Source organism: Rhea americana, unplaced genomic scaffold (assembly GCF_003343005.1).
Source record: "Rhea americana isolate MKP2758 unplaced genomic scaffold, rheAme1 scaffold_171, whole genome shotgun sequence".
Lineage (NCBI taxonomy): Eukaryota > Metazoa > Chordata > Aves > Rheiformes > Rheidae > Rhea > Rhea americana.
Window position 1 is genome coordinate 103,150 of NW_028185828.1, and position 26,890 is coordinate 130,039.

The 26,890-nt window shown below is 49.5% G+C and overlaps 2 protein-coding genes across 2 annotated transcripts in view; one reads left to right on the plus strand and one right to left on the minus strand.

Annotated features, from left to right (window-relative positions):
• R3HCC1 (R3H domain and coiled-coil containing 1) overlaps positions 1-8,500 on the plus strand; it is a 10,870-nt gene extending 2,370 nt beyond the window's left edge. Inside the window, exons 2-8 of the mRNA XM_085301047.1 lie at positions 55-233; positions 1,405-1,542; positions 1,832-3,089; positions 3,864-4,036; positions 5,172-5,242; positions 6,084-6,179; positions 8,288-8,500. Coding sequence (XP_085157173.1) covers positions 55-233; positions 1,405-1,542; positions 1,832-3,089; positions 3,864-4,036; positions 5,172-5,242; positions 6,084-6,179; positions 8,288-8,436 — 2,064 coding nt within the window. The 3' untranslated portion in view covers positions 8,437-8,500. The remainder of the gene's footprint in view (positions 1-54; positions 234-1,404; positions 1,543-1,831; positions 3,090-3,863; positions 4,037-5,171; positions 5,243-6,083; positions 6,180-8,287) is intronic.
• Positions 6,985-26,890, minus strand: part of LOXL2 (lysyl oxidase like 2) — a 49,193-nt gene continuing 29,287 nt past the window's right edge. The window contains exons 5-14 of the mRNA XM_085301015.1: positions 25,596-25,818; positions 24,264-24,447; positions 21,890-22,041; positions 20,777-20,944; positions 17,133-17,298; positions 16,766-17,009; positions 13,815-13,930; positions 13,146-13,282; positions 12,275-12,386; positions 6,985-10,699 (exon numbers count right to left, since the gene is read on the minus strand). Coding sequence (XP_085157141.1) covers positions 10,620-10,699; positions 12,275-12,386; positions 13,146-13,282; positions 13,815-13,930; positions 16,766-17,009; positions 17,133-17,298; positions 20,777-20,944; positions 21,890-22,041; positions 24,264-24,447; positions 25,596-25,818 — 1,582 coding nt within the window. The 3' untranslated portion in view covers positions 6,985-10,619. The remainder of the gene's footprint in view (positions 10,700-12,274; positions 12,387-13,145; positions 13,283-13,814; positions 13,931-16,765; positions 17,010-17,132; positions 17,299-20,776; positions 20,945-21,889; positions 22,042-24,263; positions 24,448-25,595; positions 25,819-26,890) is intronic.

The following is a 26,890-nucleotide window of genomic DNA, read 5'->3' on the forward strand; positions in this document are numbered from 1 at the left end:
CAGGGGTGCAGTAAGGGTGCACAGGGCTGCACAGGGTGGGCTGGGTGTGCACAGAGGGCAGGGGGGCTTGCAGCCGGCTCCACGCAGCCTTGTCCTTCCGCAGGCCTCCTGCCTGCTGCCACCCTGGCGCTGCGCTGCCTGGACGGCGTTTTCCTCTCGCCCAACGAGGATGACTTCGTGGGCAGGATCGCGGAGGAGCTGGAGCAGTTCCTGCTCCAGGGTCAGCACCACAGGTAAGCCCCTGCCCTGGCAGCGAGCGGCCGGGCGCCCGCTGAGCCCGGTCCCTGCGCGCAGCGACCTGCTTCCAGCTGGCGAGTGCCGTCCGCGGGCCGGGGCGCGCTCCGCTCCGCTCCGGAGGCGGTCGCGTTTTGTGTCTCCTCTCCGTTTCGCTTTGGTCCTGCAGGTTGAAAGCGCCTGCTGGGTCTGAGCTGCAGCGTTTGGAGCCTGGCTGCAAAGTCCGGCCGCTGCAGGGCTCGAGCCTGGCCCGGCGCTTCGCTGCGGGCCGAGCGCTGCTTGGGGGTTCTGCCGTGCATGCTGCTCCCTTGACACTCTGCTAGGCAGAATTATTTTAGACACTTGCGGCTTTTACAGGAGCTGTAGTCAGGCCTAGCTCACTCGTAGCCAGCCAACAAGTTATGATTGATATTTTCATAATTAAACAATTCAGTTCCCCTCCTCTGTCGGGGACTTCCTGTGCACCAGAGCCTCTTTGCCGGCAGCGAGCTCTGCTAGTTCAGGCTTGCTGGGCTGCTTCTCTTTGGTCAGGCTGGTTTTAACCTGGACCTAGTCCCCGATCCAGTGATTTTGAAACTTCCTGAAGTGGTCTGAAAAAGGAGGTGAGATGGGAGCGGGGCAGAATTGCTTGGTTCAGTTATTCTGCCAGCTTGTAGAGAGCTCAAATATTACTTTTTATTGTCTTAAATGTCAAGGAGAAAGCATCAGCGTAATTTTAAAATGCTCAAGAGTGAAACCGGAGCTGCAAAAGTGCGTTTAAGTGCAGTGCAGCGGATCGCAGAGTTCGCTTGTTCACCTGTTCGTACTCTTTTAGCTGTGAGTTTCTGGAAGTGTATTCGAAYGAGAGGAGGGTGACTGATGTCAGGYGCCTCGTTCAGCTGCTTTCCAGCCGTTCCCGGACGGATAWAGGTGGAAACGGGCGTCCCGGGAGCGCCGGCTCTGCCTCGCGTACGTGCGGCGCGAGCCTGTCTGCCTAGACGTCCTGGGAGCGAGGAGGGAGTTTGGCTCTTCGGTACCAGAAAGGCCTGCCTGGCTTTTGGGCTTGGATTTTAACACCCTGCCAGAGGAAGAGCTTGGGGAATAGGGCTTAACCRGTTCTTGCTACGTTCCTGTCGTCTTGTTTTCCTTCCGGCAAGCTGCTGATGCCCCCCAAACGCTCTCTCTTTCCAGAGTGCTCCTGTTTCCCCCTCTGTCCAGTCGCCTCCGGTACCTGATCCATAGGACGGTGGACAACGTGGATTTGTTAAGCAGCTTTTCTGTTGGGGAAGGATGGAGGAGGAGGACGGTTGTCTGTCACTCGGCCATAAGGTACAGCGTGGTAGATGTTAGCGGTTCTTCTCTCTTTCTAGCTTTGGGGTTTTTGCGTAAGCGTGCGAGCATGAGGTTTGCGTGGTGCTCCTCAGCAAAGAGGAGCCTCTGTTACTAACTGCACCTTCCACTAAGGAACTAGAGGCCTTTGCTTTTGCCTTTCTGCAGACTTCTGCGCTGACCTGATCCTTGGGCCTCTGTTTTCCTCCTTTCTCCTCTTTGCAGATATCTCAGTAGTTAGCCAGCTTCCTCTGCTTCCCCCTCACTTCCTCTTTGCTCTTGGTCCTAGGCTGCCCGATGAGGCCGGTGACCAAAACCCCAACAACGACGCGCCAAGGCCGCAGCGGGCTCCCCAGCCGCGGGGCCGGGGAGGCCGAGCCCCCAGGCTGCGGCGCGGCGCGGAGGACGTGCCTCGAGCCTGCGTGGGATCCGGCAGGATAAAAAGGCCGCCCCGGAGGAAGCCGGACAAAGCCCTGTACGTCCCCAAGGCGATGCGCAAGAAAGCGGAGTGGGTGGAGAGCGAGAGCCTGGTGGCGGCTGGCGGAGTGGTGGGCGAGGATGTGGCACGAGGAGAAGAGATCTGTCCTAAAGCTTCAGTCGGTGATGCCCGAGGTGAACCGGGTAAGCCCGAAGGCAGCACAGAGTCCGACCCAGCAGCTGGTGGCATCTCTTCRGCCCTTGACAAGGAGCAGGACCTGGGAGAAACTGGTGAAGAGTCTATTTCAAGAAAAAATGATGATAAAAATGACTGTCCTGCCTGCTGCATGGATGTCCCATTGCTAGGGAACAGTAACGATRTCCCTGAGCAGGAAGGTCAGGATGAAGACTGTTCTGATTCCCTTGCTTCTGTACACAACGAAAACCTAAGCGAAGCAGAAGAGCAAGCTAAGAGCTGTGACRACACTCTTGTGTTGGAAGGTAGCAAAACCCTGTGCCAGCTGCAAGCTCAAGACCAAAACAGCAGCGATGGCAGCGTACTGGAAGGCAGCAAAAACATCTCACAGTCAGAAARCCATAGCAGTAACTACTGTACAGACATCGCTGCAGCAGAGCCTAGTGCAACGTTACTGGCACTGGAAGACCAAGATAAGAGCTCTACTGATGCCAAGACACCAGGGAGTGGCAAAACCCTGTCACCGCTAGAGGAGCAGAGCAAGGACTTTCTGAATACTGGTACGTTGGAGCTGAGTAAGAGCTTTTTGGAACTGGAAAGCCAGGATCAAGATTGCTCCCCTGTCAYCCAGGTGGAGCACGACCAAAACTCCCCAGAAACCCAAGATCAGCATCTGACTGCACCCGAACCGCTCTGTGGTGAGAACCCGTCAGCTCCTGACAACCAGAACCAGCAAAAGGTCGATGTTTCTGTGCAAAACCATGGCAGAAAGGTATTCTTGCCAGAAGAGGGGGACAAGGAGTGCTCGGGCTTGGCCGATGCGCTGTGGCGTGAGCTACAGTTGTCTGCAGGCGATAAAGGCGAGGAGAGCCTGGCCGTCCGTGAGCAGGAGAACAGCTTTGAGGACGACTGTACCGCTGAGCTCTTGGAAGAGGTAGTATTTCACCACAGGCATTGCCTTAGGGAATGGCTTTGGGGGAAAAAGAGGAATTGGACCTAAAAAATTAATCTGTGGGAGGAGAGTCTTTGTGCCAGGGCTGGTAGAGGCGTTTGCTGAACCTGTTGGCAGGAGCATGGCAGCAGGAGGGACTTGAAGTGGGGCCTGCAGAAGCTCTCTTCTGGGGGGTCACCATTTGAAATACGGTCTCGCCTGATAGGTGCCTGACAGCTCTTTGAAAGGAGCTTGTAGCTCTTGGTCCGATTCCTTGGCAGGTTATAGCCCAGATGGGACTAATCAGGCTTGCTAACGTGTTTTTGGCAGAGTGGTCAGGACTAACCCTCCTGGGGCCGAGGTGAGATGYGCTGAAGGTGACATGCTTGAGGAAAAGCGGTGAATCGGTGCCAGGTTCCTTGATTTGTAGCATCTGTGTGGTCCTCGTTCCTTTAACTGCACGCCGCTTGATCTTCCGTGTCTTTATTGGGATAATTTCCCATCCTCTCTCCGCAACACAGGGAAGTGGTTAGACATGCTGTCTAAATGGGAACCACATACTGTCTAAATGGGAACCACATTGCTTTCCCAGATGCGTGCAGGGGTGGTGGTAGCAGAACTGACAGTTCAAAGGGTCGCACCCTTTCTCCCATGCTGCTCTGAAATCGGCTTTCCATAACACTGTGCTTGCAAAGGATCAGGTATCTATGTCTGTACGCTCCTGCAGTGTTTAGAAATAGAGCTTTTATAAACAGTGTTGTTTTTCGATCTTCCCAGATTGCAGCTTATTTAACTGTGAAGGACATAAGCATTGAGAAGATCAAGTTTGATTATTCCAGTTATGGAGATGCGCAGCTCAGTGAAGGGGACTTTGGGCACGTAATTGAAATCTATGACTTCTCCCCGTCGCTGAAGACAGAGCACCTATTAGAAATGTTCTCCGAGTTCCAGTAAGTACCCCGCTGAGTCTAAGCACATCTCGGGTAAAGTRAGCAGCGTTCGGACTTGAACGCCGAGCAAACCATTTTGGACAGTCGCTGARAGAAGCTGATGATGCTACATAGCATTTTAATTTTGTCTTTGTGTTCTTGTGTTTTATATTCTTCCTGTGCTTTAATCTAAAGGATGCTTTTCTGCATTTGATGCATAATTTAAAAGTGTCACTGGTTCTTCAGGGCTGTCATGCACACACTTATCTTAGGCTTATTCCTACTGTTCTGGCTTCTGTGGGAGTCTTTAGGTGTTGTTTTATGGAAACCTGTTACAGCATCTCAGTGCCTGAGTCAAATTACAGGCTCACAGAAGTGTTTGCAAAGCAAGGACCCAATGCTGCTGGTGGAGATAAGATTTATTATGTAAGCATGGGGAACAGAGAGCATTGTGCTTAAGGGAGTGACATTGGATTTCTAGTAGGATAAGGACAAATATCAGCCCTGCTTTAGTGATAAAATGTACTTGGTGCAGCTCTAAATTACTGTCTCACTTCTGCAAGATTGCTTACACATGATGTTTGTAGGCACATATCTTCATTTTCTTCCTGCTGTCTTCCTCCTATCTTAATTTACCTGATAGAATAGATGTGAATGCTTCACCTCTACAGATCCCTTAAATTCAAAAAGCATTATTTAAATTTTAAATATACTACCGTCTATTGTAGTTTTTAATGAATTTCTTACACACCCCCTACCTCTCAAGCTTTTAAACAACTTTTGTAAATCACTTGCTTACCTGAGCAATCAGGTAATGTTTGTAAAGCATTGTGTAAATGATGAACAGTACTTATGTATTCCACGACAGTCCCTGAAATTGAGGATTGACTTCAGCTAAGAGTTTCTGAAGGGGAAAAACTGAGATCTTGAGGTTAGCTGGTAGGAGGATCCTAGACTGTGACTTTGAAAGGAGTACATTTAACGTCTGATTTTTCTTTTTCTTTCTCCTCATGTAAAACGGGTTTAATGTATTGAAAAGCACTAATTGTTTGGCTAAAAATACTAAATACCTTTGATAACTCAAGGTGCCTTACGGACTTTGTGTGACCTGTTTCTCCTATTAGTAAATAGCGTTCTCTTGTCCTCTCGTTTTTAGTGAGAGYGGATTCAAAATTCAGTGGGTCGATGATACGCATGCCTTGGGAATCTTCTCCAGCCTGGCAGCAGGTAGAGTGACCCGATTCTTGGCTGTGAGTGAAGAACCTGCAGCGTTGCTGGGATTTCGTTGCTGTTGCACAGTAACTGTGCACTGATGCAATAATTTGCAGTGTTCATCTGCTTATTCTTGCACTCAGCCTAAGCCTCTGCCAAAGGTAGTCATGGTTCATCGCCTCTTTCCTCATATGCACTTCGAACTGGAAATGCTTTTAAGACCGGCGAAGCTGGAAGTGCTGTGTGCAAACTCTGCTTTGCAGGAACAGCAGGTTTTTAATTGGCTTGGGTAATAAAGAGGCTGCTTTCTGTGCAAAGAGCTTCTGTGACTTAYGGTGTCTTTTTAGAAATTAATCCGTTTTGCCATTCGGTTAATTTGTCTTRTAACTAGGCAGGATTCCTGCAGGCATACACCAAAGGCTGCTCGTGGCCTCTTAGGGACGCTGAGCCCTGATGGCACGCAGGGCAGATGCTGAGCAAACCGGCCTGTTCAGGGGGAAACACTCTAAGCTCCCATCAGAGCATTCCCAAGAGAAATTTTCGTTGAACAGTGTATGAGTGTASGTAGTCTGAAAGCACATGCTCTGTGCTGCATGTTTGATCTAATAGTGCACAATTTTTAAAACTTGTTTGTATTTTGTTGGGACTCTTTCTTTCCTATGCAAGGAATGTGTGATTAASCCTGAGGTGACTGGGCTAAATTAATCTGTTTTAGTGCTGATTGATTAGCTGATTCAGCTCAATTTATTTAGTGTTACATATCCTGTACTGATTTATTTTTTTTATTTATTTTTTTAATACGGTTAAAGCTACCAAAATTCAGCCTGTTAACTTTAGCAATCTTTGCTCTTTAAAGCATCTCAAGCCCTGGGGCGAAGTTACCCTTCTTTAAAGATCCGACCATTGATCCATGGAACAAGGCAGTCTAAAATTAAGGCACTTCAACGACCAAGTAAGAGAGCTACTTCTTTTCTTCTTTTTTTATTCCTTTTCCTTCTTTTCTCTCTCTTGTGCCTATTTTCTGTATCCTGAGTGGTTATGATGACTAGTTAAATGGGGAAACACGTATTAAGGAACAGTATTACTTTTTTTTTAATAGCTTTATTAGCTGGACAGGGAGCTGTTGTGATTTGTATACAGTCTTCAGTAATAGCTTGCTGATGCTTTTTTTTCTTTTTTTGATGGTATTTTTGGCCAACCCATAGCAGTGATATGTTAAAACATACTCATCAGTAATGTTGGATTCTGCTCTGACAGCAAAAAAATAACTGTTTGCAGCAGGCCTGAATGAATAGTACAGGTGAATCTGACAAACATGTTTGTAGAATGAGACTACATTATATATATTACTTACAGGAAATGTAACTACAGATATTATTTATGCTTAAGCTTTCAGTCTTTGTTCCCTGCTACAATAATGTAGCTACATTAAGACATAATCAAAGCATTAAATCCCGTTGCTTTTTGTTTATTCTTCAGTACRTAGCTAAAGGCTTGCTGAGATTCAGGCGTAGTTTTTCTTAGTTCACTTGCTTGTGTAAAGTCTAAGTGAACAGTTATGTTGTTTGAAAAAGAGGTCTAGGTGTAGTCACGACTGTGCGAAGACAGGCATGGCAAATGCCATAGGCTTGCCCACTAAGTTTCTCTGCTCTGTTACTCTGGACTGTTAAAGATAAGACAAAATCAATAGCAGTTGCATTTTGTGGTTGGCATAGTTTTATTCAGTATCAGCTGAAGGAAAAAAAAAACTGTAAAGCTTAGCCATTAACATTGTTTTATTTATTTTATTACCTTTAAAAATCATACTGTAATCAGTTATACTTGCCACAGTAAAGAAACGCCATGAGTCTTGTAGCAGTAGAGATTTTGCTGAACATACAACTATACTGTTCTTTCTACAGTGCATTGCAGTTGAAACAAATTTCAGWATTAATGATTTAAAGGGACACTGTCACAGTTAGGATTTCCTGAGCTTTTAAGATTGCTAGATTTAAATGAAATGTCAAGGAATTGGATTTGCTTTTGCACTCTATTTCACATCTTTTTTCCATTCAATCTCACATCCTGATTCTCCTGCTGTAGCCTGTTGGCATATTTGTGAATCAGGTTGCAAGCTCCTCCTGGGGAAAGTTTTTATATATAAAACTTGCATAAACTGTTTGGATTYAGTTAAAATAGCAATTTTTTCCCAAATACAAATTTGGATCTTAATTAGCTGACAGTGTCTCTTCTTTAAAAGCTTTGTCAAGAAAGATCGGCAGTTTTATTTTCCAAGCTGTGGATGCTTTGAGTCTGTCCCTTTTTCTTTAAGCTGCTGATGGGCTGCCTTTGTTAATAAGACTTCTGTAAAAGCAAGCAAAGCCCACATTGCTAAATGGATAATAAGTTTGCAAACAGTTGCTGATATATGATTATATAGAAGCCAAATCCCGAGTGTTTTGGATTTTGTAAAGTTTTAGTGTATGGCTTTCTTGCAAGATGAAATTGTACCAAGCCAGAGGATTACCAGAAAACGGAGGTTACTGGTCACTCCTAGGCAGAGGGCTTTCCAAAAAAATCTGATAAATTTAGCCATAAAAAAGATGCAGGTATTTTTCCATTGCTGTTTTCAATCAGTCTACATTGAGACCAAACTCAGTGTGAATAAACTGATTGGACTGTGTGCCTTCACTTTGCTCTCAGTGACTTGACTTTGCTGAATTGTGCCAGGAGTGGTTAGGAAGCTGTTGCTGAAAGCTAATTGGGAACAATTCTCTCTATCACAGTAGAAGAGGCCTGGAGCTCAGTCATATCTAAATATATCTGTAATTGGCGTTGTTGCATCTTACCTGAACAATTTTAAGTAATCTGAGCTATACAAAATCCAGAGACAAGTCTGTCTTGAAAGAAAAGACCATTTAAGGCATAGAGGTAGAATGATTTGCATGTACTTGTAGGCTGATTTGGTAAAGGAGTTGCAAAAATAGAAATCAGCCCTTCTCTCTGCCAATTGTGTGGTTAAACCACAAGACTGTTCCTAAACAAGCGCTAACCTGTTTGTTTTCACCCATTTTTACCTAGAGCTCCTTCAGCTCGCAAAAGAGAGACCCCAGACCGACACTGCGGTGGCGAGGAGGCTGGTGACCAGGGCTTTGGGATTGAAGCACAAAAAGCAGCGCGTCTCAGGCAGTGAAGTGCTCCCGCCAGAAAGCTTGGACCAGGAAGAGTAAAGCGTGCCAGCGAAATGAGATGTATAGATGAGCATGGCTGTGATATTAAACTGCATGCAGAACAGTGAGTTGCAACTGGGATGTTCTCTTATGGGTTAGTACTGGCATTTTCTCTCTGAAGGTGGGAATGGAAAAAGTTTAGTGAGATACTGAGCTAGAGAACCAGGTCCTGCGAGTGTTACAGACTGGCGATGAGCTCTGCATCATGCAGGGCACCTCGCCTACTCGCTTTCAAGGTGTCTCTTGCCCACTGAGGCACTCGCAGGAGCCAAGGCTGCTTTCAAAAAAAAAAAAAAAAAAAAAAGCTTTAAAAAGTTTTAAAAAACTTGAGTAAGGGAATTGTATGTTGTTGGCCAAAGTTCAGCTTGTAAGCAAGAACAGAGCATTGTTTAGTGTTTGCTTTGTTGTAACGTTTATGTAAAAATTTCCCACAAAACTGACAAGCATCTAATGCAAGCAACTTTCAGGGTTTTTTCTTATTTACATAGTATTTCAAGAGCCTGACTTGCTCTTTTGCACTCTTAGTAAAGAAAGTTGTCATCCACTGGTTAGGAAAAGAAAACTAGTACTTGACAGTTGCTTGATTTGCATAGAGCCTGTGTTAAGAGGTGCTGCGAGACACCTTGTTGCAGCAGCAACAGAGCATCCACGGCATCTCGGATTCTGCCTTTGCCACACAGTCCTGCGTCTCGAGAACAAAATGGAGTTTTCCAACTTACAGTAGGCTAAAAACCTTTGCTCRATGCCACCATCTGGGCCACTGGATAAGTCACAAAAACACCCTGACGCGCATTAGCGAAAGACTTCTGCGTTCTTTAAGCCTCACAACATCCCTGTGAGGTAGGTTATGGAGAGAAAAAGTTAGAGCCAGTTTCAGTCCCCCTGCGGGTTGAAATGGTCAGCTATAAATTATTCATTTAATTTTAGCTGCTTGTAGAAGTCTTCTGTACAAACACACAGGGAGAAAACAAATTCAGTACCAAGAAAGCGAGCAAGGCCCTCAGCCTTCATGGAGTGGAAATACACAAATGGCACAGAACATTTTGGGGGGTAAAACGGATCTTATTCAAGTATTTGTGTCTGCAGATCTGTAGCAATGTGTGTCCTCAAACAAACAGAGGAGCACACTTAGCACCATTACAAATGTACCAAGTGTAAAAATCCTTTTAAAGACAACTTACACAGGTAGTCTGACAGCACGGGTCCAGATCCCTGATGATGAAAGCCATGAAGTTACCTCTGCAAGGTACAGWGACTGATAMAATGCCTTAACTCTGCTCATCCTTTAAAGAAAATACAGAGTGAATATCCAGCGTAAAAGGTAATGTTTAGATGTACAGAGAATCTRTTGGGTGAATAGCTTACTGTGTAAAGGAAATTCACAGTCCRGTGGACTCATCACCAGGAGATCTGCTAAGTCTTCTAGATGTTACAATGCAGTCGTACAGATGTTAGAATGGAGTCGTAGCTTCATGGAGCTCTGCTGTGCTGTAGAAACCAGTTCTGCGTTAGCGGCTCCATTTAAGAGGTTGTGCTGGGAGTGGGATGTTGAATACAAAAGTTTCGCTGCAGTATTAAATTACGTTTTAGACTGTTCTGCTCAGAAAAAAGCTGTTCCAATGTTGTTCCTTTCCTGTATTTCTTTGCTAAAATGGCGTAATCACATGGCAGTACTGAGGATTAGCTGTGTTCAAGAAGCAGCGTCACGAATGGAGGCATTTGCATCAATGGTGCGTTCAAGCCTGAGTCAAAGAGCTTAAAGATACCAAGAATAATGCCTTGAAGAAAATGAACGGTAAAGACACATTCAGGTTGTTGGTACCCAAACAAAGCCAAACTGTGCTTGCTGCAGCCTGGACCTACATACGTGAATAAAGATGGTGCTGCAAAGTGAAGGGAGGGATCGTTACGGAGTGGGCTGAAACGGTGAAGATCTGGAGTCAAGTGGGATTTAAAAGCCTGCCCTGAACTACTTCAGTAGTAGGGACTTGAGTTACAAGAGACACGTGGTGGTCTGAGCACCTGAAAAATTGGAGGGAAGGCATCTTTTGAAAATAATTTACCTTGCTAATTTGGAGTTTTGATTGTTTGCTTGATTTTTCTCTTTTTGTGCAGTGGTTAGGGAAATCACCGAAGCAGGAGACCTTGCTGCTTTAAATAGTGGGGAGGAAGGCGATGCTGGTCTATCGGGTGGACACCTTGTTATTTGTGAGTCCGCTGAAGTGATCAAACTTCTGTTCTGTTTCTTCACTGAAAGAGCCACCTGGGGAGTTCACAGAGAGAGCACGCTGTTAGAGGGAGGTAGCAAAGCAAGCTTGCAGCACGTAGCAGGGACACCTCGGCCTTTTCTGTGATCCACGTAAGAGGCTGTGAAAATGAAAGGCTCAGAGCAAATGTTAGAAGAGTGAAGACTTGCATGGGGTAATTTAAGCATTAATTAAATCTTGTCRTAATTGGAACAGCTATGAGACCCTGGGAGTGCTGGGTGTAGTCTCTTTTGTATTTGGGAGGCTAGACTACAGACTGTCCTTGATTTCCCTGCTAACCTTCATTGCTGAAGAAGCTGCTGAAGTTATGACTAGCAAAATCTGTGAAATGGTTTCCTCCTTGGGGCTGTGGTGGTAAGTGGATTCTGTTTACTCTGTTCTTAACTAGGACCATACCCTTACTTTTTGGTTATTGAAGGATAATAAAAGCTAAACACACTTTTTTTTTTTTTTTTTTTTTTTTTTTNTTTTTTTGAAATAGAAATATTTTCCAGCTTAGGCTAGAGAGTCAGTCCAACGCTTAAATGCTTGTTCATCCAACTGAATTGGGTTTGGAGTTTCTGAACTAGGTCACATAACTCTAGTGTGACATACAAGACAAGTATTTTTTTTTTTTTTAAGAAAAGCAGCAAAATAATGAGAAAAATCAGTGGCTACGTGGAAGTTTTTCAGGAAAAACACTTCTTGAAGAACTTTAGCCAGTTCTGGAAATTGTCCTTATGGCTTTAACAGCAGCTGCTTGCCTACATCCCAATAATAATTTATTTTCCTTACAGAAAACAATTCTTCTGCAAAAGCCCCCAACTTATTTTCATTTTAAAATGGTCCTGACGATTGTTAGAGCATATTTAAACTAGTTTGGCTTTGAAAGCTCTAAGACAAAATAACAGAGRTGATAAGATTTAGATTTATTCAAGAAAATAGGCAGCTGGTTTCCCTCCTATCCAAGTGACAGCAGAGCCCTTTAATTTCTGGCTTGAGCAGAAGGCTCTTCTCCACTGGTCTGCTTTGCATATCACTATTCTTATTTGCTTTTCAAGGAGAGAAGCTTTTGGGTCTTAAAAGGTCAGCCCCAGGTTGGCAATAACTTGAGTCTGAGAGAAACTCGTATTTATTTGCCTGGGTCTGMCTCAGGCACTCTAAACAAGTTCTCAGATTGCACCAGAGCTTCCCTCATATCTGAGGGTCTCTGGGGAAAAAGCTCTTTTCTTGCAGAAAAAGAGATGCACAGCTGGAACATCTGTTACCCCTGCTCTACCAAGCCTGAACAAGAGGGATTTCTTTTGGATCTTGGTCAGAAAGCTCTTTCACCAGTATTGTGCTTGCTGCTCCAGGAACATGTACAGCATTAAAAAATGAGCCGTTTGACGCCTCAGCCAGCCAGAGCAATCCTTATGCCGGTTGCAGCCTGACCCTAGAGCAGCAGCACTCCAAATCTGTCTCAGTAGCTCACTTTTTCAGGTATGCACAAACAGAAACAGCAGAGCAGCAGCTTGGCACCAGATTCCCGGTGAAGAGTCTCTTYGAGCAGTGCATAGGCATTAACCTTCTCATGCAAACGTTTCTCTCACCTATGTGGCAGTTGTACATCCAGATGCGCTGTCCATCGTATCGGCACCTGCATTTCATCACATTATTTGAATAATCGGATTCAGCAACTTCATAGTTTGGGTTGATGACRACCTTGGAAACGATGGAGAAACACAGTGTGAAGTTACTTAAAAGTGGATTGCATATGACACTTCCTAGTCAGACTGGAAGAGAATCAGTATTTTGACTACATCAGAATACTTTTTAGAAAAAAACCCTCCTTTTGCAAGGTGACAAACTAATCTGGCTTGATTGAAGCCAGATCAAGATCGCATGTTCTCCTCCCCACCTCAAAAGCTTATCTACATTTCACAAAATAGCAGAGAAGGCAAAAATAATTCTTCTCCTCACTCCTCTRCTGTTTAGGTGGCAGTTTTTAGAACCAAAGAATTTTCCCCCYTCCACCCACTTGCACAAGACAGCCTGTAAGCACAGTCTTGACTTCCCAAGCAAACAACTCAAGAGCACTGTTTAATCCCCAAATGAAGCAAGCATTGCTTACAAACAGCTAAAAGGCTTAGGACAAGACAACAGCATATATATAATGTGACATTTAATGTAATGTGCTATTAGTATTAGCTGCACCTGGATTCCTTAAGAAGATCGTGTTTAAACTATGGTTATTGGCCCTGACTTTTCACCTGGGGAAGTGTGTTACCTGGTAATACACTGTTGTCCTGTTAGGTTATTCTTTATTTTTTAGTATCCTGGGAATAAAACCTCTTTATAAGTAGTAGTTTACAGTACTACAGGAGCTATAAAAATAGAGTAGTTAGTTACATTCTTGTTGTCCCTAGTGTATAAGATAAAAAGTAATGTCAGTGTCTCATACCCTCTTTTCCCCCCCCTTACCTGGAAGAGGTAATCGCCTGGTGGGATGTCGGTGATATCAATCCATTGGCAGTCAATGTCATGACGATACACGTCCCAGCATCCAACCGTGATTCCTTGTTCACCAAAATTGGCACATTCATACTGTTTTTGCACATCTGAATAGGAGGAGTTAAAAGCACAAAGTATTAGATTCACAGCAAGTTGCACTGGGGATTTCCCACCCTGGCTCAGACACAGTAGAAGAAGAACTAGCTGTTCTCCCACTCCCAGAGAGAGTGAGAAGTCCAGGCACGGTGTATTCAGTGAGATCTGCTACAACATTCCCTTGCTCATGATGTCTTGTATTTAAATACATGTACTGGTTAAATGCAATCGTCCATATCTCATTGTGCAGAGGTGAGTTTCGAAATTTGACACTTTATAGGAATTAGAAAATACACGGGTTTTTCAAGGCAGCTCAGAATAAGTGTAGAAGGAGCTGAGGTCTGAAAATCTCGGCACATGGGACCTTCTAGGATTGTCTGGACACCAGGGACTACTCCGTACGTACATACCCTCAGGACTGGTTCCAGCTCTTGTCAGGCCATGCTCTAGCCCCACTTAGGGATTTGAGGGCATCTTTGAATCCTGTCATCTTTACGGGGACAACAACAACTTCCCAGCACAAAGGGGCTCCAGCAAATATACCTGCTTCACATTCGGTGTCTTCCAGACAGAAGCTGGCTTTGTGTCCTTCAGCTATCTTGGTCCCATTGAGGTTCAGTAGGTCATAGTGGGTGAAAACCTCCATGCTGTGGTAATGCCTACAAGACGAAGAGGGACAATCACCTTGAAGGCAAACAGCCACCRCTTTAGTCACCATCTCTAAAGTGCTGTGCCGTCACCCCCAGCAGAGGTGGCCCAGTGGCTGCAGCACAAGGACCTGGATTTGAGTGGCCCAGCCTCTGCTCTTCGTGCTGCTCCATCCCTCRGGCCGGTCGCGTTACCCCCGCTCTGCCTCGTCGCCACTGCCGCGGGGTAAGAGCACGGCGCGCTGCTGGCGGGAGGAAGCGTGCGAGAAAGCACAGCCAGGAAACGGTCTGCTGAGCGTAGTCCTGCGTGGCACCATCGCCCAGGTTGCCTTCACGCTGGCTCCTAGCCCAGAGACTTGTTTATATATCACGTGCTAAAGCTGTTTAAGGAGAGCACCTTGCTGCAGCCTTCACAGGATTACAGCAATGTTTTATACAGGGAAAGGAAAAAAAAAAAAAAAGAAACCAAAGTCATCATTTCTAGTGACCTTGTCATTTTCCAGGACAACAAATATTTCACCTGCTCTTCAGCAGCAGGCTCTGAACACAGCAGAATTCACCCAGCCTAGCAACCTGGCGTGGGGGGGGGGGGTCTTTTCAGACCGAGAATGCACATTTATTGGCAGAAAACTAACAACAGATGGGATCAGCTTCTCTCGGCACTCACTTCACTTGGATCTAAACAACACGACAGCTGGATTCTCATACGACACATTTCATAATTTTAGCTGGGAAGTGTTAATGTCAACTCAGCCTGGGCTGCAGCGCTGTCAGAAACGCTGCAGCGAGCGAGCACGTACCGAGYGCTGCAGACCTCTACCTAGCAGAGCGAGCCCACTGCAGAGTTTGGGCGATGCTGACCTTCCGTGTCGCACCGCTGGGTCAGCAAAACATCTCACTAACATTAAGCCTGTGCTCAAGCCCGGTTGAAGTCCATGGGACTTCTAGGGCTTTGCTGAACAGGACGCAGGTGGTAGCACCTGAGTAAGACGTGTGCTGCTCACCTTGGTCTTGCTCATGTAACCCAGCTGAATTTGATCCCAGCCTTGGAATCAGGAGAAAACCCACAGCGCTGGGATGCTGTTGGGGAGYGAGTACAGCCACCGGCGCTGAAAGCAGACCGGCTCCTTAAATCCTCGGACAACTCCAGCAGCTTTGGGAACGCCGCGCTGAGRGACGGCAGGGCCTGTCTGCATCGCTCGGCTCTCGGGAGCGAGGCGACGGCACAGACAGCCTAATTCAAAAGCCATTGCTTACGAGTTTTCAAAGAAATAAAGACRGCAGAACAGCTCCCTTCCAGCTGTAAAAATAATCACGGCTTAAAAAACTTCCGACAGCCGACACTGCCGCACCGCTCTGCACACGTATTTACGGATAGGGGCAGGGGGAAAGGGAGGGACTTTTTCTTCTAGAAACCGTGTTTCTTTTTTACCTCCCTCTGCCTTTTCCCTAACCAAAAAATAAATTACCACCTGCCAGGAGTCAGTCGCTTCTCGCTCCCTGCTCAGGATCTTTCCCGTTTTCACATCAAGAGCCTCCTGAACAGAAGCTTCCAGCGACCGCGTACGGCAGCGAGGAGAGAAGTGACTTTGGCTTTGAAGCTGTCTGATTTGGCTGCCTCTGATAGAAGTTTGAGGTCTCGAGTCTGACTCAGTTTCTGAAATATGTCTGAATCATTAAAGGAGGTGTTTACTTTCTGATGTTTACAGACTGGAAAGACTGAAGAGGAATTGAGTTCATCCTCCTCCGTATAAACAGAAGCCAATTTAAAGCACGCACATGGCCCTCGGCCTCTTCCCAGTTCGCTCCTAGTCTCGCCTCGCTCAACCAGTCTCTCCCAAAGAGCTCCAAGTGCCCTTTCTGACCAGCCTCCAACGTGCCCAAATCCTTGCGGTATCCACAAATTCCCCCAGCCCCTTCCCAACGGGGCTGGGCAGGCAGACACGCGACRCTCGTCCTGGGTTTCCCCCTCCTTTAATGCACCATTTCCTACGTTATTTTCAGCTCTGTGCTGCTGAGGTTTTAGCTCTGCTGCTCCAACTGCAAATATGACCAGACTTGTCTGCAAGGTAGGTGGCCAGGGTGGGAAGTTTCAGGCTAGCGCTCCGGTGCGGCAGCGCCGGGGCTGGACTTCCCTGCGCACCCCGGCTCGCTCAGGCTGGGCAGGGAGCTGTTCGGGGCGGTTTCGTTGGAGAATTTTGTGCTGTGGGTGTTTTCACAAGGCACAAGTCTCATGGCAACGGCAGGACAAGAGCCGTGGAGCGTGAGTTACTTAGCTCCCTTTTACCCCAAATTAAAGAAAATCAACATGGTAACAAGCCGTCATTTCAGAAGCAAAGCATCTGGGTGGCTTGTTTCCAGCTCCCTTTCCTCTCCCTGGTTTACTTTGGCTGAAGCTGTCAGCCTCCCCCTGAAAAAATGCGTTTGGGGGGTTGACTTTACTATTTGTCAAAAATAAACACRAAACAATCCCCCAGCTGTATGCAGTGTAAGTGGAGCTGAGAGCTATTTAAAAAAAAATGCAGAATTGATGATGTGTTCCCGAGTCCTTTCCCAGGTGAGGGAAGTAGCTCGGGTGACTGCACCTTCCCTGCACGCGGCAGCGGGTCCGTAGGCACGTGCTCCCCTCCGTCCGTACGCGCGCAACCCCCCGTAGGTACTGCCTGGGCGTACACATCTCCTCCAGCGAGCGCTCTGCATCTGTCCTGCTCATGCACCATCTCGTAGCTGTATTTTACGCTGCAATAAGCTGTTTTCCCTGCTGTTGAAGACTCCCAACCGCCCAAGCGCAGCTGCGGGTCTCTGCAGGAGACACCAGCCACGTGAAACCGTCTTCCCGGCGCTCACCTGTGACAGTCGTGCCAGACCCAGGCGTGGCGGCCGTTCTTGGGGCGGAARTCGGACTGCCCGTTGTTGTGGATCTGGGAGGAGAAGCGCAGCAGCCGCCGGTAGCCGGAGGTGACGGAGGTGTTGACGGCCGAGCTGGCCAGGCAGTTCTCCTCGAGCGCGCACTGCAGCATGAACATCGGGCGGTCCTCCAGGTAGGCCGTCTGCTCCACCAGCTCYGCATTAAGCACCAGGTCGGGGGCAGCTGGCAGGAGGGGAGGAAGCTTTGAAAGGAACCGATGGAGGCCCATCATGGGCCACCCCATTTCTCCAGCACACCGCAGAGCAAACGCTTCTGCCAAAATAAAGGAAAACCCGAGCCACTCACTCTCTGAGCAGGACACCCCAGCMCCAAAACGGCCACCTCCTCTGGGGCAGGAGACGTCGGCGCCGTCRTGACGGCAGTGGGCCAGGGACATCTCTGTCCCCGAACACTTGACGCCGCTCATGACCACGTTGTCAGCAGTGATGTCTCCATGCCAGTACCAGGTTTCCTGGACARAAGGGTAAAAAGGCATTTCACACACCATTAGTGGATTGCTAGGGGAACATTCACACCGCTTTAACTTCCGTTCTTGCCCCAGAGCAAGGGGCAGTACAGAGGCTGGACGCTGCTGACCAGTGGTGCCCTGCCCTGCTGTAGGCAGCATCCCATCTCACCTAGTTTCTCTCTGCATTCCCCATCTCTGAACTGGAAAAGAAAAACATCCTGGCAGATCTCCGACCCCAGTGTCTCCACGTGAGGGACGGAGGCCACCGTTCGCCTTAGATGCTGTCGGGGCCACCTGCTCTTTGCAAAAAGCTCGGCCCAGCCTTCGACGATTAATTAAAGGACGAGATGCTGAAACGCAGTAGTGTTAAACTCGCTGCCTAGCAGAGGTCTGGGCGCATAAACGCGCTGTCCGCCCTCCGCAGCCTCAGGGCACCCCGCTCCCTCCTCACCCCAGCCTGCTCTTCGGCACCTTCGTTCACTGCTTAGCTAAGCTTCGCAGAGAGCGGGGAAGCACTGCTCCGCCGTGCACGGGGCTTACCGCAAAAGAGAGAGAGGGACGGGGGAAGAGCTTTGCTAAACGACCTGCGCAGCTCAGGAGCGGAGTAGGGGAGCAGCTTGGGAAGCGCCTGCGAGCCTGTAAGCAGAAGGCTGAGACTAGGATTAAAACGAAGGTCGGGACAGGGAAACCTGAACATCTGAGCAGTGTAACTGTGTGTCTCTCCTTGTTTTTGAGCTGCTCAGCTCAGCTTGAAAGCCGTAAACTCGCTTCTCCACCCTGCTCTGCTCATGCAGTTGATGAATTCTTTCCTGGGCTGCTTTAAGTCAAATAGGCTGTGCCTTTAGGGGAGATGCCCAGCAACTAAACCACGTCTGTCTTGTGACATCTGTGCCCTGGGGAGGACATTTGARGATGACCAGGACTCACGGGGTCTGCATCTCGGAGGGGGGATTCACAGACACTCAAAGCCTGGTCACTCCTCATCTTCCTCACCCAGTTTTACAAAACTCGTGGCAATGTCAGAAAATTAACTGCCCTTCTGCCAAAGTTGGCCAGCGGACACAGCAGTCGCTGGGCTGGACAGGCATCTGCTCCAGCTGGTTCCAGGAGCCCTCGCACTCAAAAATGGGATTCAGACCCTGAATAACCTGGGAATTTTGAATCCCATAAAGTAACAAACAAGAAAAAAAATATTCAGAGAGAAAAAAAAAAACCCAAACCCTCCCTCAAAAGATACAAACGTTATATTTGAAGTCAAGTCTTAAAACCTTCAGTTCCCAGAGAAGTTCACGTCAGCCAGAGGCAGACCTGGACCTGCCAACGCGTAAACAGAGCATTTCCACGTAGGTCACGTCGGGTCTGAAAGGGGCAAAGCTGCCGAGGGCGAGAGCCAGAGGGCCACGAGGCTCCGATCGGGGCCGGAGGTTTRGAAGCGGCTCAGTGACATGCCCTGAAGGACGAGCCCTGGCCCAGCAGCACCGCTCCAAACCCAGGCAAATCGCAACCTCCCGCCGGGCCTCGGTTTACCTCTCTGCAGAAGGAAAAGCCCTGCCGCGCTTCGGACCTCCCCTCTCGTCAGACAGGGCATCGCTGCCCCCCTCGTTTCAGAGCTCTTCCTAGATGAACGATGAGCACTTTTTTCCTCCTAAGAGCATGTCCAAGGAAGCTCCGATCTCAGCACTGCAACGCTACTCACAAAGCTAAGYGCACTAAACCCCCCGACAAAGCTGCGGCTGCAAAGCTTAGGAGAAAGCAAGGGAAGAAAGAAGAAGAAAAAAAAGTCCGATTCGCGTGTTAGCGTGCGTTAGYGACGTTTCCAGGGGAAGAAAACCCGCGCGTACCTTTGCTTCCGTCGCAGCGGGCCGTTTGCGAGCCCCGCGAGCAGCACCCGCGGCCGTGCACAGGGCCGCCCTGTTCTGCACGGCGCGGCTTTATGTTTGCGTAGCCGCTGCAGCCCGGACACGCATAAGGGCCCTTTTCTGTTCTAAATACCGGCAGTTTCAGCTAAAGGAAAAACTGTCTTGTTTCCTGCTGGACGCTCAGGGCTGTGTCAATAGAGCGGGGCAGCTGGAAAGGGCAGTGCTCCGGGGACGTGGCCATCCTCGGCTCCCGCGCCGTGCTCGGCGGCTCCGCGAGCCGATCAGCTGGAGGAACCGCGGGATCAGCGCGCATGAGCCCACCACGGCGTGGGCGCCATCCAGCCCTCCTCCTCCTCCTCGATATCTGACCCCGGCGCATCCCTCGGGAGCTGCCGATCCCTTCTCCGGCCCTGGATAACAGCTGCACTCACKGGGATCCGCCTGCCGCGTGCCCTGCGTTTCCTCCGGGGACCCCGGCTTGATCGCTCGTTAGAGAGGACGAGAACGCGCTGCGGGACCGCGCTCCCTAGGCGAAGTTCAGCTGTCCAGTCTCGCTTTCCCAACAAGCCACAACCAGCCCCGAGGATGCTTCTGCTCATCCGAGGGTCTTGATTCTCCCTGAGCAAACCCAGCAGTCTGCGGGTTGCCCGCACAGCATTAATTCCCAGCGGGTTTATCGCTGTGGCCCAGCAGAGCCAGCTGCTGCCCAAACACGCAGGAGAACCTACCGAACGCCACGGGAATCGGGACAGCCTCCGCTCCCCGGGAGATGCGCTGCAACCACATTTTATTATTTGCTATTTGTCTGAGCACTGGATTTCCGAAAATTGCTTGGGAAAAATATTTTTCCTGCCCAGAACAGACCTAAGGCTGTTTTCTGTGTGCAGGTCTACGTCTACATAAACACATACGAAGTTTATTTATTCATTGACAGTTTGAGCCCAAGTTTCCCCAGACTGCTGGTGATTGCCGATGCCCAGGCTGAACTGCCTCAAAGGGCCTGAATTTCCAGAGCACAGCAAGCAGCAAGCTCAGACAGGGGATTATTTTCTCCCAGGGAAAAACCTTTTTTTTTTTTCCCCAGCAGCCCCAATCCCCRTTTTGCCAGTGCCCTGGAACCGCAGCAGAAGCCCGGAGGAAGTTCTGCTCAAAGCTCAGGAGTTACAAGTCTCCCCACTAAARCTGCCATTGCCCTGAGGTCTCTCTGCTCCTCTCTGATGCCTCTTTCGATTTTGTGGTCCTTGGGGGATACACCACTACCAAAACACCTTGCACCAGGTCTGCGCTAGTTCCTTCCACCCGATGCCGTTTGCTCGACCCGGGAAGCGGAGGGGCAGCCGCCGTGCCTCCGCCCTCCAGTCCCCAGGGGCTCGTTGCCTCTCTTGCTGCTCGCTTTCCCTCCAGCGAGCTCAGAAGGCTGCTGCAAGAGCTCTTCACGCTGCAGGCMATTCCCCAACGTGCAGTGATGCTGAACCACCTGGGTCTCTCCAGGTAACACTTGAGGGCAACTGCTGTTGGGTTTTGTTAGTTTTTATAAGCTTCCCTCCCCCGATAACTCCTACCCCGATACCCGTAACGCTGCCGAGGCTGAAGCAGATGCGCGGCAGCGCGGGGGGACCCACCTGGAAGGCATGGCTGGCGAACCCCAGCCCCAGCTGCCGGCACACCACCATGGCCTCCACGGTGCCCCAGTTCTCGCTGCAGACGGTGCCCCACTTCAGCGTGCCGTTGCGCTCCGCCAGCACTTCCACCCGGCCCTCGTAAGGGTTGCGGCCGCCGCTCAGACGCAGCTGCAGGGCATAAAAGCAAATATGTCAGTAAGTTGCAGGGAGATGCAGCAGCTGGGCTAGCAACACTCGGGGCCTCGTCTTTTCAAGGCTTGTGGTTAAAGTCACTGAGCCCAGAAGTCTCGGCCCAGCTGCTAGCAAACCATCCGGCGCACAGCGGTGCTTCGTCTCCCACCCTGGCAGAACGGAGCGGGTCGGCCTGCAAGTGCAGCCTAGGCCAGCCCTGAAAGAAGCCCTCAGCAGCTGCAGGAGTGACACGTCCCTTGTGAAAGCTCCTCTCCATCCCCACAGCAGAAGTTGGTTTGTGACCTTTGCCTGGAGAGTTTCCTTGGAGGATCTTGCGTCTGCTTCACTCAGAAAAAGATTAAGCTGCACGTGGCAAAGATGACAGCAGCACCTGCTTCAGCAGCCATGTAGGCACCGCTGCCGTGGGACCCAGCCGAGTGTCCCACCACAGCCAGCTCTGCAAGGCCCGGGGGCTGCCCAGGTCACGGCAGACGGAGGTGACCGCAGGGGCTGCAGCAATGACGRCGGACGCCTGCTCCGGGGGGGCCAGGACTCTTGAGACACCCTAGTTTTCTCTGGCATTTTCAGTTTTGCAGAGAAGAGATGAAAGGGACTGCACTAGGTCACGGGCAACACCCTTCCTCTTGCGCAGCAAGGAGAAAAGGTAACGCCCACGTGACAGAAACCCTCACTCTCTCTGAAAACGGACTTCAGTCTCTTAACAACCCTGGACCAGCTCTGTTCGCTGCTCATGTTGAATTCTGCGTGATCTGTTGCAGCTGGGGCTTCCACTCACGTTCTTTGGGTGGAGATATCCCCAGATTAACATTACAGCAGGTAAAATAAGACACACTCTGACCGCACAGCAAGGGAGGGCAGATGATGCTCTAGGAAGACGACACCTAGCCGTGCTCATCACATCCAGATCACTTGGCCGCTCACCTGATTCTGGAAACCCATCGCTGGAACGTTGCACCTCACAGCAGCATCTTCTTCGTGGTTACAGCCCTGCGACTCCGTGTTGAACTTGCAGTCCGTGATTGATTTCTCAAAGCCTGTGCAGTCAATTTCGTTCAGATGAATCGGACCCATCCCTTGAAGAAAAAAAAACAAAAATCAAGAAAACAGTCTCTTTACTTTCTGCCTTTGCTACTGTGGGGAGAAGAAATATCTGATAACAGTTTATTCATACACTGCAGACATCAAATTGCCTTCCAGCATTCAAAACACAGTAAYGCTGAAAAAAAATCCAATGTTTTCTTGTATAAAAGTACAAGATTATTAGTATTAACTTTACCATTAAGAAGTTCTTTCCAGTAGCCTCTAGGACTCAAACACAGTAGAAACATAGAAAAAGCCAAGTTTCCACTGTTGCATAATTTACAAACTTTAGCTGCAGGGATTTTCGGATTACGACCTTTTGGCTGGATCTATATGCCAGGAATCTGCTCTTGATCAAGCCCTGACATACACGTTAAGTAGGACATCCACGTGTTCACCGGGGCAGCAAAACAGAGCGACGCAGGGACGTGGCAGGGAAACACAGGCGCAGGCAGGTGCGTTACAGACTCCAGCAAGGAGACCCCCACGCTGGAGACGGCAGTAGTCCTGCCAGTAAAGCGCCCAGGTCCCGCTTCCGAACGGAGCCCAACGCTGGTTGGGAAGAAGTTTTGGAGGAAAGAATCAGAGGTTCTGGTAGATGATCTTGATCACAGGAGAACAACTGGAGCTCACACAATTCACTCGTTATGAGTCTTGCAAACACGCTGGATAGTCTTGATAGAAGAACCCTGCAACTGGCCGACRTGGAACCCGACTCCAGCAGTTTTGAGGAAGCTTTAGGAGAGAGGAGGCCGAGGAGACAAGTGCTCCTGAGCTGTGCTACGACCGCGCTCTCTCGGGACTCCGCGTAGCCCAAGCACCGGCAGACGCCGCGCTCCGGTCTGCAGACGGCTCGCGTCCCCGTAGCCCACGGTCAGACCCYGCTCTCTGGTCCGCATGGTGAGTCGTGGGGTGGGAAGGGTCTCCGACACATCACGACTCAATTTCCGACAGCAGCGGCAAGCCCAAGCCGCGTGCGGTTACTCCTGATCCCACGCGCAGAACCGATCGGGCTGCGGCCACGCGCCTGCGCCGCAGCACCTCTTCCAGCCCYGTGCCCTCCAGCCGGACGGGACCCGCGTGGCGCGGGAGCAGACCCCCATCGAGCCCGCCCGGGAACGCGCATCCAGCCTTTTTTGCGGTTTTGTGGTCCCCGTCTGTAAAAGGGGGAATAAACTGCGTCATACCAAGAACTCTTTGTGTTGAAACTTGTTTCCTGCAGCTCCTAACCTTAATCTCTTAATCTTAACTTCAACCTGTAGACGCTGCACATCGATCTACATGTTGCCCATCTTTGMGTATTTTGGCCTACGAAACTAGATCTCCAACACAGCGATGATACGACTAGTCATTAAAATTTGTATTTGAACAYGTCAATTCTCTATGCCGTTTCCTAGATGCGTTTCAACACACCAGCAGCTCCCTGCATCCTACTGCAAGGCTTTCTGGCGGGTCCAACAGGTCMCATTTAAAAGCCTCCTGAGCACCACCACCGTCTTTTACACGTGCCGTTACTTTCCCTCCCGTTCTCCAAGCCACGCTGGTCTGGAGAAACTTCACCCTTTCATTTGGTCCCACAACATGGGTTTGGGTTTGGTGTCGTTTTCTTCAGGGCTTACGCTATGGGAGCGAGGCCTGCAAATTGGAAGGTGGCTTGAGGAGGACTTTGTTGGGCTTTGAGATTAATAGTTGCCTTTACCAGAGTTTGGCATTTAAACCAGCTGCCAAACGCAGGAAATCCAAACCCAAACCAGGCTATAAAATATACAAATGACTCTTCTATTTATAASAAGCTAAATTAATGTTTTGAACTTAAATTAGAGAGTGCTTGAAAACTAGATCTAGATCTACTTTTGCCAGGAACTTTCTAGTAATGCATTACACCATGATGTATACCTAGAACATTTTTAAAGAGAATTTGAGTGCAAAGAATGTGATAACAAACAGGTAATTGCTATAGCAGCTGTTCAAGGGAAGGGTTAAACTCACCATCCCGAGACATCTTCCAGTGAAGACCGAATATCTGCTTAAGTCACTTATTCTAGTTCGACCTCAAGCTCCTGGACCCAAGAGACTCACCAAGAGTAGCGAATACATAAATTCCTGGTCCCCCAAACCGACTTCCCAACGAAGGCACGCTCTCTGCCCCGACTCACGAAGGGTTTTGCAGAGGAGGACAAGGCACGGACCGTCCGCGAGGCTCTTCTCATCTTACCTTGCCCGAGCCTCGCCCCCGTTATCGCTTCCTTCGCGCTCCCGAAGCCCAGCTCCCGGCACACCACGCTCGCCGACACCAGGTTCCAGTTGTCGTCGCACACTGTCCCCCACTCTCCGTTTTTCAGCACTTCAACCCGTCCTTCTCCGGTGTTGGCTCCTCCTTTCAGCCTCACCAGTGGCTGCTGCCGGACACAGACGGAAGCGGTGTTACTGCTGATTAGCACGCTAATTAGACACTTAACTTTTAAGGCTGGAAGCACGCACGGTTCTCCAGCCCGGGGTTGCGCGAAGGCCACCCAAAGCCTACGTGAAGACTTCAGGCTCACGCGGCTCAGAGGATTCACCACGCTTTACAGGACCCTTCGCCCCCGAGGCCTGGACTCTGCAAACTCCTGTGTGCAGGCGTGACGGGACTCCAGGCAGACAAGCGGCAGGCGGGACCGCGCTCTCCTCGCTTCGCCAGAGCAGCGTCTGGAGACGCTGTCCGGGGTCTTGCCAGGCGCAGGAGAGCACCCACAGCCCCAGAGGCACGGGGCTGGGACCGGGGCTGCAGGCATCCCCCGTAACACCTAACGCACCCTGCACAAGTCCGACTCAGCTGCAGGAGCCTCCAGACCTCGAGGTCACCACAGTGTCCTAAGGTTGTCTGTACTTTATGGCTGAAAAGTTTCCTTTAGCATCAACTGAAATCATCTTTGCTGCAAGTTAAACCTCTTCTTTCACATCCAATTGCTCCAGTGACACTGGGAAAAACTGATCCCAGGGTCCTTTTATAACTTTTTTTGCATATTAAGATTTTTATGCTGCTACTCAGGCCTCTCTTCGCTAGACTAAGCACACGCAGCTTTTTAAGCCTTTCCTGTAGGAAAAGCTTTTCCCAGCCTCTAAGGACATTTCTTTGGGACATTTCTCTGCAGAATGCACAGGAGTAGTAGAAATACAAGCTTACTTCTACCGTATCTCTACAGGAGACRCAACCCAGCGGCATTTAAGTAACTGTGAAGCAGCAAAGCCCAGCAGCAACTGGGCGTGCGTTCAACTGGCTTGAGCAGAGCAGCTCAAACAGAAAYGTGACAAATATATATTCTTACTGCTCTCTCAAAGCCTTGCCAGCCGCGGCGGCGAGCGAGTCTCCCGCCCCGCTGAGCCCTGGTACCACGCAGCGGTGAGGACAGCAGCTCGGCCGGGCGAGGAGGGCATGTGAAGAGGGGACATTAGGCCAAGGGGCTGGTTTGCGGTCAGGTCTTGGAGCTGGTAATTCACTCTGAATAGTTACGTCCCCAAATCCAGGCTTTTCCTACTCGACGGGTTGAGCTCGCCCCTTCCTCACCTCCTGCCTGAAAGCTTTTCGGAAGCCGCTATGGCTGCTCGGGGCGAAGGCGCGTCCGGGGACGCAGCTGACCACAGCAGGCATCCCGTTCTCGCAGGTCGCGTTCTTCTCCGCGTCCACGTTGAGGTGATTGCCCAGTTTGCAGCTGGAGATGTGAGCCTCAGTCCCACTGCAGTCCATTGAGTAAGCCCAGTAATGCTGCTTCCTTCTGCTGGCAAACATCCTTAGAGGAATTAAAAAAGGCAAAATCTGTCAGAAAATAGTCAAAAGAGAGAATTCCCTGTGAATAAAGCTRTGCAACTCCCTACGTCATGAAACTGCTGAGACTAATCCTGGGGCTGGATGCCTTTTAAGCAYTTGGTTAACTGAAGTCTGTTACTGAATTCCCGGTGCAAGGATGAATTCCGGAGGTTTCATCAGCCCTTTGCTGCCTCCGGCGCTCTACAGAGAGAGGCTCGGGGCAGAGAGCTGAGCACAGCCTCCACTCGACTTAGGCTGACGATCAGAGGGGGCCAGCGATCGGAGCTGGGAGAGGTAATTCCAATCGGCAGGGTGCAAACTGGGGCTGTGCAAACCCCCCGGGAGGGGGGTTGGGTTGGAGAGGCCCTAAGAAAACTTGCCCCTTAAATAATGGATTTTAAATAATGGATGGATTGCTGGCCACCGCCCACCATCAGCAAGAAGATGGCAGACTGGGAAAAAGCCACAGGTCTCCAGCTTCCCTAAAAACTGCAGTGTTAACAACTGCGAGCCTGAAAGCAATTTCCGAGAGCACAAGCAATTCCCTTGATGACATGTTCACAGCACAGGAGATTGGCAGCAGCTTTTGCTCCTTGCTCCCAAACTGGAGCACTTGCTTGGAGCTGCTCCAGGGACTAAGGGGGAAGGGGCGTGTGTGATAAATGGGAAAAGAAAATAACCTAGCTTCATCACAAAGCTATGGATGACCATATTGGAGCTAAAATAATCAAAGAACCAGAAATATGGGTCAAAGCATTACCAAAACAGAGATCTTAAAAGTTTTTTTTTTTTTTTTTTTTTTTTAAATCAGTCAAGATGCAGAGGAGCCAACGCCTTGCTGCGATCTTGACGTGGCTTTGCAAGATCCCTGTGCTGTTCCCTGCTCTGGGACTAACTGCCCTGCAGCCCTGGCGATCCAAGGACCGGCTGCGAGAAAGGGCACAGCAGCGYGGGGGGAGTCTGCTGGGAAAAAGCAGCATCAGCTTTAACTGCAGCATGTCCCTGCAGGACAGAGAGCCTGAGCAGGGTCTGGAGACGGATCAGAGAGCCTTTTG